The sequence below is a fragment of the Physeter macrocephalus genome, chromosome 4, assembly GCF_002837175.3.
Source record: "Physeter macrocephalus isolate SW-GA chromosome 4, ASM283717v5, whole genome shotgun sequence".
NCBI lineage: Eukaryota > Metazoa > Chordata > Mammalia > Artiodactyla > Physeteridae > Physeter > Physeter macrocephalus.
Genome location: NC_041217.1, coordinates 71,680,488 through 71,692,808, shown reverse-complemented (window position 1 = coordinate 71,692,808; position 12,321 = coordinate 71,680,488). Strand labels below are relative to the sequence as shown.

The following is a 12,321-nucleotide window of genomic DNA, read 5'->3' as shown; positions in this document are numbered from 1 at the left end:
TTTTGGAAGAGTTTGAGAAGGATAGGTGTTAGCTCTTCTCTAAATGTTTTCCTTGCTTTTAAAAATAATTTTACACACGTATGCTTCCCTATCAATATGGTTGAGTTTTGTCTGTTCTTGTACATTATATAAACGGAATCATACCTTGTATTATTTTGTGTCTAGTTTCTTCTGCTCAACATTATTTTTTTTTTAAGATTTATTTATTATTTATTTATTATTTATTTTTGGCTGCATCGGGTCTTAGTTGCGGGATCTTAACGGGATCTTTGTTGAGGCATGAGAGATCTCTCGTTGACGTGTGCGGGTTTTCTCTCTCTAGTTGTGGCACGCAGGCTCCAGAGCGCTTGGGCTCTGGAGTTTGTGGCACGCGGGCTCTCTTATTGAGGTACGCGAGCTCAGTAGTTGTGGCTCATGGGCTTAGTTGCCCCGCGGCTTGTGGGATCTTAGCTCCCTGAGCAGGGATTGAACCTGCGTCGCCTGCATTGTAAGGCAGATTCCTTACCACTGGACCACCAGGGAAGTCCCTCAACATTATTTTTGTAAGATTCATCCACGTTAATGGGAGTAACTATTAGTTCATTCAGTTCACTGCTGAGTAGTATTCCATTGCATGAGTGCTGGCTGGAATTCCAGTATCAATTGTGTGTGTGTATGTATGTATGTATGTATGTATATATATATATATATATATATATATGTAGCACAAAGTGACCTTAATGACCACCAGCAGGAAAATAGCTCATTACCTCCACAGCCTATTCTTTTTTTTTTTCTTTCTTAAATATATATATATATATATATATATATATATATATATATTTGTTTGTTTGATGTTTAGGCCCCCTTCCCGATCTTCTTAGGCTTGATTACACTTAATTTTTCTAAATCCCTCATCCAAAAGACTCCATGTCTAACTTCCATAAGCCGGTACCCTACTTCTCTAGGACTGTTACTTATTTTCTTTAAACCCACCACTTAAGTTTTTTCAGCTTGAGTTTTATATACCTGCTGCCTGATTTATTTCAGATTTACTGTCAGCTTTCTTCAGAACGTCTCTCCTTATGAATCTCTTAGGGCCTGCTGACCAGTTTCTCTTAGGCTTACCCCCTGATTTCCAGCTACACACTCCCACCCCCACCTGGGATTGGCCAGGTCTGCAGCTGCTTCCGGACTCTCTCTGTCCCCCTCTCTGGCCCACAGTCCCTGCCAGTGTGCACCTGCAAACAGCAGTGGAGCAGCACCACTGGTGCATCCCCTTCTCAGTGGACGGGCAGCCCACGCCCTCTCTGCGCTGGCTCTTCAACGGCTCTGTGCTCAACGAGACCAGCTTCATCTTCACCGAGTTCCTGGAGCTGGCAGCCAATGAGACCGTGCGACACGGCTGCCTGCGCCTCAACCAGCCCACCCACGTCAACAATGGCAACTACACGCTGCTGGCTACCAACCCCTTGGGCCAGGCTGCCGCCTCCGTCATGGCCGCCTTCATGGACAACCCTTTCGAGTTCAACCCTGAGGACCCCATCCCCGGTGTGAGGGCCACCCTGAACCCTGCCCCTCTCCCTGGGTTCCACCTGGGTACAGATCCAGGTGTCCAGGGATGCCTGGCCCACTTCCTGCTGTGATCCTGACCTCAGAAGTTGGAGTGCCTGGTCTTGGACAGAAAGGAGCCTGGGGTTCTGGTGTCCAGCTCTGCGCTGTCCTCCTTGCCCCTGCCTCCCCCAAACCCCAGGAGTCCTGAAGCCCTGAGCTCTTCCATTCACTTGGGCTGGCTGAAGAGAGAGCCACGCACCAGGGCATCCCTGGCCCAGCTGGAAAAGGGCCACGTGCGTCTTCTCCCTTGAGGTCCAGCAGCTCCACCTCCCCATCCCACCCCCACCCACAAAGGGATGAGTCCCAGAGGGGGAAGGGTACGCACTGCTCTTTTCCCCATCTGATTGCTTTCTCTCCTCCCTCCCGCGGCAGTCTCCTTCTCGCCAGTGGGTGAGTAGCCCAGGCTGGAGGGCAGGTTCTGTCTGGTCCCTGGAGCTGCGGCTGGGGCAGGGGGTACAGTTAACCTGACCCTTGGGGGGTCAGCTGGGGCCAGGGTGGGGAGTCGTTAGAGGAGACACAGGGTGTGCCAAAGCCTATCCTTCCTGCCCTGTGTCCCCACAGACACCAACAGCACATCCGGAGACCCAGTGGAGAAGGATGAAACACCTTTTGGGGTGAGCGTGGGAAGTGGAAGCTTGTCCAGGACTTTAGGATCAGGAGGCCGGGCTAGAGGCTCATCTGCATGTCATTTCTGGTCAGAGCACAGAGATCAGTAGACTCTGGCCTGAACTTCAACAGCCCCCTTCACAGCCGTGACTCGGGGGCCCCAGGGGAGGAGGAGGCAGGTCTGGGGGCCTGGCTCTGGGCATCTATGCAGGATGGAGAAACAGTTTGCTATGGGGGAGCTCTGAGAGTGCAGACAACCCCCAAATCTGACCACCCCACACCCTCAGGTCTCCATGGCCGTGGGCCTGGCTGTTTTTGCCTGCCTCTTCCTTTCTACGACGTTTCTTGTGCTCAACAAATGTGGACGGAGGAACAAGTTTGGGATCAACCGTGAGTTGGGGGGCTGCAGAATGGCTGTCTGTCAGTCCGTCCGTCTGGCTTTGTTTCCTGCTGGCTCTTCCCCACTCTGTCCGCTGTGTGAGGGCCTGTGCACACGTGAAGTTCTACAGAGTGTGTGTTTGGGGTATATGAGGGCTGGCTATGGGGCTTGTGAATATGAGTGTGTTGGTGCTGGAGCCGGGGTAGTTTCAGAGGTAGCATCTGCTAATTGGTGGCTGGATTGTAGTCAAACACTAAGTGGGTCTGGGAGGTCTGGGCTGTGCGGGGGGGCAGTGGGGGAGTTCTCTGGTGGCCCACGGGGCCTGGGGTTGGACAGGAGCCAGAGAGAGAACGGTCACAGTGCCTCCCCTTCCTCCTGCCTGCTGTCTTGCTTCCTAGTTCTTCTGTTCCTCCCATGCAAGTTATGAGGTGGGGTCGCCTGGCACCCTGCAACCTGACAGGAGCTAGAGTGTGTGCCTGGGCTGTGACCCCTCCATGTGACTGTGTCTCCTCCCCAGGCCCCACCGTGCTGGCTCCAGAGGATGGACTGGCCATGTCCCTGCATTTCATGACATTGGGTGGCAGCTCCTTGTCTCCCAGCGAGGGCAAAAGCTCTGGGCTCCAAGGCCACATCATTGAGAACCCACAGTACTTCAGTGATGCCTGTGAGGGGCTGGGTGAAGGGTGCGGGCGAGCCTGTGTGTGTGTGTGTGTGTGTGTGTGTGTGTGTGTGTGTGTGTTTGTACGTGTGTGTGTGCATGTGTAGAAGCCCCTGTGTGTCATTGCCTTTGCCCACCCCAGGCCCGAACAAGCCTTCCCTCCCACCCCGCTGCCACCCATGTCCACATCATGTCATGGGGCTTGGTGAAGGTGTGAAGGCTCACTTTCAGTGTCCATCCTCCCCTTTGCCTGGCACCCCCTGTGCAGAGCACAGCCCTGCTGGACAGTCCTGTCCTTGCCCCTGTCCCATCCTTCCCAAGACTGGGGCTCTTGTCTGATCCTGCAAGACCCCCCCCCAGGTGTTCATCACATCAAGCGCCGAGATATCGTGCTCAAGTGGGAGCTGGGCGAGGGCGCCTTTGGGAAGGTCTTCCTAGCTGAGTGCCACAACCTGCTGCCTGAGCAGGACAAGATGCTAGTGGCCGTCAAGGTAAGACCTTGGCCGTGCGATATTGCTGGCCCGGGCCCCCCTCCCAGAGCACCATCATTCCAGGATGGGGTGCTCAGGCTGGTGGATGGGAGGCTGGGGTCTGGCATGGTTCACGACTTGGAGCTGGATGGGTCACCTTGGACGTGGGGAGGTCAAGGCTGGGCCCTCACCCAGGACTGTCCCCGCCCCTACCATCCAGGCGCTGAAGGAGGTGTCTGAGAGCGCCCGGCAGGACTTCCAGCGGGAGGCCGAGCTGCTCACCATGCTGCAGCACCAGCACATCGTGCGCTTCTTTGGCGTCTGCACCGAGGGCCGTCCGCTGCTCATGGTCTTTGAGTACATGCGGCATGGTGACCTCAACCGCTTCCTCCGGTATGAGGGCCTGGCCCTGGCGCTGGCCCCTGGCCCGTCGTCCCTTCCCTACAATCACATCCCTGCTTGTCTGCGGAACTGGGGGGGCGGGACACCAAGAAGGAGCAGGAAGGCCCTGTCCGCAAGGCAAATGTGTGAATGTGAGGAGAGTCTGTGCGGAGGACAGAGCGGCAATGTCAGGGAGGTTGCATTAGCAGAAGTCAGAGCTGAATCTTCAGGATGGGTGGGCTTTGCAGAGCGTGTGTGCACTTGCGTGTGGCACACAGAAGCCAGGCCTGTAGGAGGTGGCAGTTTCGATAACTACGATAACAGCAATAACAGACATTTATCAGGCACTTTCCACGCTCCAGGCACTATGCTATGTATTTTATAATTCATTCTAATCATGACTGTCTGTGCTTATACATATATGTCTGTATAATAATATAAATGTATATTTATTTTTCATAGTCTCCTAGCATATATGGCAATTTATACTTGAAGGAAGTTACCAAAAATTTGTTTCTTTGGCTTTGGACAGAACAACTCTGATATGTTAACTAATTTGTACTGATAATTTTAATAACTTCAAGAAGTGTACCCATTTCTCAGATGAGGCTTAGAGAGGTTAAGTGACTTGCTCAAGGGCACACAGGTAACAAATGGTCCAGGGAGATGTGACCCCAGGCAGAGCCCTGCTCTCAACCCCTGACTGTGATGGTCACATATTCCCTTCGTTGAGTCCTACTCCGATGAGGTGGACCCCCTGTGAGGTTGGGGCAGTGTGAGACAGGGAAAGGGCCAGGGTTTGGAATCAACTGCGACTTATTAGCTGAGCCTACTTTGCCAAGTAGATTTCCTCTCTGGCCTCAGTTTCCCTAGCAGTAAGAGGGACAACAGGGGACTGTGGTTCTGGATGAGTGTGTTTGTACAGCTGATGGTAGTGGTTTGGTCTCCAAACATCCCTTTGGGAGTGACAGGTCATTCATGTAGCCAGGCTGCAAAATTCAGCTGGGAGAGACCCCAGAGGCTGAGCTTATCTTGAGCGTGGGGAGGAACCAATGGAGGATGTGGAGCAGGAAGGAGGTGAGGGCAGACCTGAGGTTAAATGTGGAGGTGAATTGGCTCAGAGGAACCCAAGTCAAGAGGAGGCCAAAGAGGAGCCCTTCCCCTTACTCACCAGATGCGGTGTGGGCTCTGTGCTAGGGACTGGATGCAAGCCAGGATCCATCTGGTGTCCAGGTTGGAGGAAAAGCAGCTTTATATAGTGGATAGAGCACGGGGAAACCAAAGGAGGGAAACATGAAAGCTCCTAGATGAGTCTGGAAGACTTCCCCTAGGAGGGCCCTATTTCTATTTCTCCTCACCTCTGGGCCTCTACCTCTGCCTGGTACACTGGGTCTCCTTCCCAGCCCCTTCACCCACCCCTGTCCCCGACCCCTTCAAGTGGCTTACCCACCTCCCTTCCCAAGGGCTTGAGTCTCAGTTTAGATGTCTCTTCTTCCAGGAAGGCTTCCCTGACTTCTTCCATCCCTACCCTGAGTGCCCATCAGGTGCCCCCCACACTGCACTGCTGTAACCTGTTTATCTGCATCCTACCCTCCACTGTAGCTCTGGTGCTTGGCACATTGGAGATGTTACCTGGAATAAGTGAAGAAATAAATTGTTGAGGAGAAAGTTGGCCAGTAGGAAAGGGCAGTACTGACAAAACCATCAGCTCAGACAGCTTCAGAAGAAGGAATATTTGGGGAATGGAGATAAATGATCAGGGACTGGTCTAGAGGGATGGCTGTGGGGAGGAGGAGGGCATCCTGAAACCTTTGGAAGGAAGGCTGGATACCGAGGGCAAAGGTGAGAGAGACAGGAATCAAGGACTACCAGATTTCAGGCTCACAGCCTGGGTGAGGGATGTTCCCTTCACTGAGGCAGGGGCAGGCCTGGGGGGGAAGATGCTGAGCATCTTCTCAAGGGCTGAGTTGGAGGTGTACCCGGGCAAGAGACGTAGGGGCCAGTGGGCAGCTCCAGTGGGCTTGGAGTTCAAGGGGGCTGCCTGAGAGGAAGGCATTAATGTGGAAAGTGTGCGCACCAGTGGAAGCTCTAGAGGTGGGACACACCAGCCGGCCTCCATCCCGGTCCCTCCAGACAGCTGCCTCCCCTGTTCTTTCCTTCCTCCATTCCCTGAGTCCCTTCCCCCAACCCCCAACCCCCAGCTCCCTGGACTCCCTTCTCTCAGGCTCCTGGGGATTCTCTCCTTCCAGCCTATCCTTCTCCCTCACTCTTTCTCGAAGGTCCCACGGGCCTGATGCCAAGCTGTTGGCTGGCGGGGAGGACGTGGCTCCAGGGCCTCTGGGCCTGGGGCAGCTGCTGGCCGTGGCTAGCCAGGTCGCCGCGGGGATGGTGTACCTGGCGGGTCTGCACTTCGTGCATCGGGACCTGGCCACGCGCAACTGTCTGGTGGGTCAGGGACTAGTGGTCAAGATCGGCGATTTCGGCATGAGCAGGGATATCTACAGCACCGACTATTACCGTGTAAGTCTTTCACCCCGACCCCTCCCACAGCATCCAAACTGTAGACACGCTAATGCCGAGTCCCCCTCCAGTGCCTGCCCTTGCTGGGCACGCCCTCCTCTTCCTCAGGCGGTGTGGTGTCTGAGACTCTCTGGCTCTGGTTTTTAACCCTCCTCCTACCCCCTCAGCCCCCAGTGGAGGAGGGTCTGTCTCCACTATCACGGAGGGAAATGGCACCATCGGTTTTTCCCTTTTAGCCCTGGGCGGGAGAGCCACCTCTATTTATTTAATTTATTTTTATTTATTTATTTATTTATTTATTTATTTATTTTGTGGTATGCGGATTTATTTATTTATTTATTTATTTATTTATTTATTTATTTATTTATTTATTTATTTATTTATTTATTTATTTATTTATTTATTTATTTATTTATTTATTTATTTATTTATTTATTTATTTATTTATTTATTTATTTATTTATTTATTTATTTATTTATTTATTTATTTATTTATTTATTTATTTATTTATTTATTTATTTATTTATTTATTTATTTATTTATTTATTTATTTATTTATTTATTTATTTATTTAGCACAGGCTCCGGACGCGCAGGCCCAGCGGCCATGGCTCACGGGCCCAGCCGCTCCGCGGCATGCGGGATCCTCCCAGACCGGGGCGCGAACCCGGTTCCCCTGCATCGACAGGCGGACGCGCAACCACTGCGCCACCAGGGAAGCCCCTCCTCTATTTATTTTTAATGACGGGACTGGGGGCGGGTCTGCGTCAGGAGAGGCTGTCCGCGGTGGGCGCCTGCAGGAGGTGACGCAGCACCCCCACGCCGGCAGGTGGGAGGCCGCACCATGCTGCCCATCCGCTGGATGCCGCCTGAGAGCATCCTCTACCGCAAGTTCACCACCGAGAGCGACGTGTGGAGCTTCGGCGTGGTGCTCTGGGAGATCTTCACCTACGGCAAGCAACCCTGGTACCAGCTCTCCAACACAGAGGTCAGCCCCGCTCCATGGGTCATTCCCCGCCGGCTACCCTTTCCCCGCCCCTTTGGGTCCCTTTTTCAGGAAATTCTGTCCCCTTCTGTCCCTCATCCCACTGCCGCAGGCCGGGCACCCATCCAGCATTCTGCTGACACTGCTCTCTCCACCCCGACCCTGTTCTTTTCTCACATTCTTCCTTCTCCTATTCTAACTGGCTCCTGGGGGAACCTCAAAGCACTTATAAATGGAGCCCAGACCTCCATCCCTAGCTGCATTTTATAGACCTAGTAGGCATCATCAGGGTGAAAGGGAGAGGCATGGAAAGAGGGACACAGCACGAGAGGGCCTGACGCTGCAGCAGGAAGGCTGGAGGTTAGACTGTAAGAAGGACGGTCCTACACCTCCCCTTGCTCTCCTGGCTGGACACAGGTGTTCCCTCTCCCAGAGCAGCTCCCCCCACCCCCTCCTTGGCTCGCAGCTGTCAGTTTCCATTTCTCCTCCTAATGCAGTCTGCTCCCTGGAGGCTGGTGGCGTGGGAGAGAGGGTTATAGATTTTAATTTTCTCAAGCACTGAGAGAAGGAATGGAATTAGTGCTGCCCATAACCCAAGCCCTCTAATGGCGAGGGAGGGAAGAAGGGGGGAAGAGACTCCAGGCCCTTCAAGCATCTCCCTGCCACAATGTCTCCTTCTTTGGATCCCTTAGCTGCTCTTGCAGTCCTTCCTGGAGTTTAACTTTGATCTTTCCTGCTGCAGTTTTCTTTTAAGATCAGCTAGGGCCCCACAGAGTGGTAGCTACAGAAGAGAAAAAAAGTGGGGTTGCCCTCTACCTTAAAATGCAAGCCAGCCACTTTTCAAGGCCTTTACCTGCACCCCTGCTCTGTTTTCCTTTTGCCCTCTGGAGCTGAGAGATGGAGAACCCTTCCCTTCTTCCATGCAGCCCTCAACACTAAACTGATGGATTTGGCAAATGCCTCTGCCCCTCCCCTTCCTTAGCCCACCTGGCAAGTCTTGCTAGGGTCTGATTCCAGCCCTTCGGGATACAATTCTACCCCAGCCCAACCCTCCCAGGGTCTCTCTAGCTTTAACCCTTCCACTGCTCAGCGTCAGAGTGGAAAGGAATCTTGGGATTCACTGCATCCTTTCAGATTATTAGTAGCCACGAGGCCCAGACATATCATATGACCTGCCTTGGGAGCTTCAATGAGGCAGAGGCAGTGCTGGGTCTGGCCTCACTCTCCTGCCCCCAGCCCAGCGTGCCCTCTTCTCTCTCCCTCTGGTGGCGCCAGGCGATCGAGTGCATCACGCAGGGACGTGAGCTGGAGCGGCCGCGCGCCTGCCCACCGGAGGTCTACGCCATTATGCGGGGCTGCTGGCAGCGGGAACCCCAACAACGCCACAGCATCAAAGATGTGCACACCCGGCTGCAAGCCCTTGCCCAGGCGCCTCCTGTCTACCTGGATGTCCTGGGCTAGGAGGCTGGCCCAGGGGCTGGGGCTGGGTAGCCGGAATACTGCAGCCTGCCCTCGGCGACCCCCATGGCTCCCAGCAGCCCCAGGGTGATCTCAAAGCATCTAACTCACCCTCAGCATGCAGGAGGGGACAGGTGGAGTCTGGGAGCGGAGGATGTTCCTGCTTCTCTAGGCAGGGTTCCGCCATAGCAATTATATTTATTGTCCCTTGGCTGTGTCTCTTGCCAATTCTTGGGATGATGTCGTTCTGGGAGGGGGTTATCGGGACTCAGGTAGGGGGATGACTCTCTGGGATCCTCTCCCTCTCTGCTTAACCTCAGCCACCTACCCCTACTGCATGCAGCTGTCACCTCCACCTCGTAGTTGTGGTTTGCCTCCCAGTCCCATGGTCATCTTGTCCGCCTGGCGGTGAGGCAGCCTCAGGTCAAGCTTCCCGGACCTTCAGACCCTAATTGCCTATCTCTGTATTTCATTCAGGAAGGCTGCAGTAGGAGGGATTGAAGTTAGATGTGGAGGTGGACAGGATGGAAGCATTGGTGGGGTGAGTGTTCCTTGTATTGGTGTGCCCAGAACAGAGCAAGCACACAATACAACAAAAGGTTGAGAGAAAAGGGGGGGACAGCTTGTGTATGTGGGCGCATGTGTGCATGTGTGCGCGCGCGTGAGAGTGTGTGTGTGTGTGTGTGTGTGTGTGTGTGTGTGTGTGTGTGTGTACATGTGGCAGGGACAGGAAAGGAGTAGGATAAAGGAATGGTTGAGGGAAGCAGGACCCCTTGTTCCTTCCCCTCTGTCACTCTTCTTGGCTCTAAGTGCTTTGAGATCCATACCTGAAGGCCAGGAATTGAGCAAGGTGGCTATTTCCTAAGGACCAAGCCATCTCCCCATTCCGTTCTGCCCGAGGGAGGAGGTAAGCTCTCCCTTCCCCTCTGTCCCTTGGAATACCACTGGCCCGAGGCCACCACTGGCCCGAGGCTTCTGTCAGCTCCGAGGCTGGGTGAGGTCCCCCATCCCAGGACCTGGGCCCTGCCCCCATTTCCTCACCCTGGAGCCAGGGAGGAGCAATTTCCTCCCACCCTCAGCCCCATCACTTCCAATCACATGCCCAGCTCCTGCAATAACCCACGCTCCCAATGGCTCCTCAGGGCTAATGGCGTGGCTGTCTCACTCCCTGGGTGCCCAGCTCTCCCCACCCGCTGATTCAATCTGGGTCTTATCACCCCTAGGCCTAGCCCGATGGTGTCTGCCTCTTGTCCAGGCTGGTTAGTGCTAATGGAGGTCTGACCCAGGGCTGCGGGCTGATTGATGAGGGGTCTGGTCCTTGAGGGCCAAGTTCAAAGGCCCTCCTCTCATGCCCTGGGCTGAGTGGGGCTGGTGCTGCGCCACCCCTGGGAGGGGGGGCTTAAGCAGAAGTGATTGGGAGGAGAGGAGGTTGGAACGTGCTGGGAGAGACAGGGTCGGGATCAAATCCAACAGGTGAGCCCAGAGACAGTGCAAAGAGAGAGACAATGCAGACACAGAGAGGGACAGGACCTAAAGACGTGGAGACAGGCTGAGAGACTGTCGAGAGGGTGCAAACAGAGAAGGAGAAAGAGACACACAGACGGATGAACACAGATGAAGAGACAGAGGCACAGATGTGTGACGTAAGGTGGGACAAGCCGCTGAATCAGTGTCCTGGAGAATAGCATGGCCTCCTTGGAGGGTGCCTTCTATCTCGCCCACACTCCCATCCTCCCCACCTCCTCAGGCCCCTTGATCCTGTCTTCAGGGCTGAGAAGAGAAGTGGTATGTACACACTTCCAGCCTTGGAGACTCTGTGGGTAGAGGCGTAGGGGGCCTGGGGTTTGGCCCACATTGAACATCACTGAAGCAGAGGGGATGGAGGTCAGATGGCAGAAGGGACCCGCCAGGGCATGTGGAGTGTTACCAAGGTCAAGAGCATCAGAGTCTCAGAGCCTCTTAAAACCACAGCTGGCGGTATTGCTGGAAAAGCTGGACAGGTGAGGTGAGGGGTTCTGGGAACAAGGTTAGGACAGGGAAAGGAAAATGCTGGGAGACTGTGGAAGAGGGAATTGGATAGCTTTCATCGATCTGGGAACAGGAGCTTAAGCCAGTGACTTTGATTCCTTCAGGCAGTCGGGGCTTGGGGCCTTGTCCTGGGTGGTAAGGAGGGAGCTTGCACCCACTTTGCCAGCTTCATGGCCTAAGAGCCCCCGTAGTCCGTTCCCTTCATTGATGGGCACGTAGATGAGCACATTGACAGGCGCACCAGCCTACCCTCCGTAGCCAGGCGTGCACGTGCAAACATGTACACACATGGCACCTCCCCCCTCCCCGACTCATAACTGTTGGATCCCATTGTCTTTAATGGTGCTCCCCCCCAAGCCACTGTGACACATGCCCCGTCCCTGTTAATTACCTCCTGGCTGTGCCAAGTCCATTAACTGCCACGCCCACCCCTGCCACACACACACCAGGGGCTAAGCACCAGCTGAGATGAATGCCTGCAGGGGGATCAATGGAATGGGGCCCTGAGGACCCCATGGGGAGCTGGGACAGGGAGAGACACCTGAGGCTGTGGGGATCAGACATCTGAGTCCCCCAGACCTGGTGTAGTTCCCCCACTACCCCTCCCTCTCAGAGATAGCTGTCTTGGTTGGGAGACACAGGCTCAGATGAGGTGGTGGATACTGCAGGAACACCCAACATTGAGGAAAGAACCCAGAACTCCCCTGTCTAAGGAAGCTTCTGCCAGCATTTCCACAGGGATCTGGAGAGAAGGAATCAGTGATGCAGAAGCCAGTGTGGCTCCCCAGGGGCCCCCAGCAGGGGGGATGGGCTCTCTACAGAGCCCAAGGGTCCAAGCCTTCCAAGGCTGACCCCTCAGCCTTCCTAACCAGCCTCTGCCTCTTTCCTGTCTGCTCCCTTGGGGGCTGGATTCCCGACAGGAGGGCGGAGCATCTGTTCAGGTTTCCAGGAACAGTGCAGGCAGAGTGCTGGGGCAGCCTGGGTGGAGAATGTCCTGTCCTGTGTCCCCTTGAACCACCAAGCTAAAGAGAGATCCTAGAGAAATTCCAGACACCATAGGCCCTGGACTCTCTAAGTACCAGCTGGAGAAAGCCTGTTTTGCCCAATTCCTAACGTGGCCTTAGACAGGCTGTCCAATGAGAGAGGGGCTGACAGTCCCGGGAGGAGCCAGGACCCAGAAACCACAACTTTCAGTCTACAGCCAGGCTGAACCACCAGGCAGTCCAGCCCCACCCCCAGAGGG

The 12,321-nt window shown here is 54.4% G+C and overlaps 1 protein-coding gene across 2 annotated transcripts in view; it reads left to right on the top strand.

Moving 5' to 3' along the window:
* The window catches only part of NTRK1 (neurotrophic receptor tyrosine kinase 1), a 19,102-nt gene extending 10,015 nt beyond the window's left edge, over nt 1-9,087 (top strand). Inside the window, exons 8-17 of one of the 2 annotated variants that reach the window (XM_007110333.2) lie at nt 1,204-1,530; nt 1,966-1,983; nt 2,155-2,207; nt 2,487-2,589; nt 3,096-3,242; nt 3,597-3,727; nt 3,927-4,099; nt 6,367-6,607; nt 7,437-7,595; nt 8,868-9,087. In XM_007110333.2, the coding sequence (XP_007110395.1) occupies nt 1,204-1,530; nt 1,966-1,983; nt 2,155-2,207; nt 2,487-2,589; nt 3,096-3,242; nt 3,597-3,727; nt 3,927-4,099; nt 6,367-6,607; nt 7,437-7,595; nt 8,868-9,053 (1,538 nt within the window). In that variant the 3' untranslated portion in view covers nt 9,054-9,087. The remainder of the gene's footprint in view (nt 1-1,203; nt 1,531-1,965; nt 1,984-2,154; nt 2,208-2,486; nt 2,590-3,095; nt 3,243-3,596; nt 3,728-3,926; nt 4,100-6,366; nt 6,608-7,436; nt 7,596-8,867) is intronic. The other variant, XM_007110332.2, reaches the window with a different exon arrangement.
* The last annotated feature ends 3,234 nt before the right edge of the window (nt 9,088-12,321 follow it).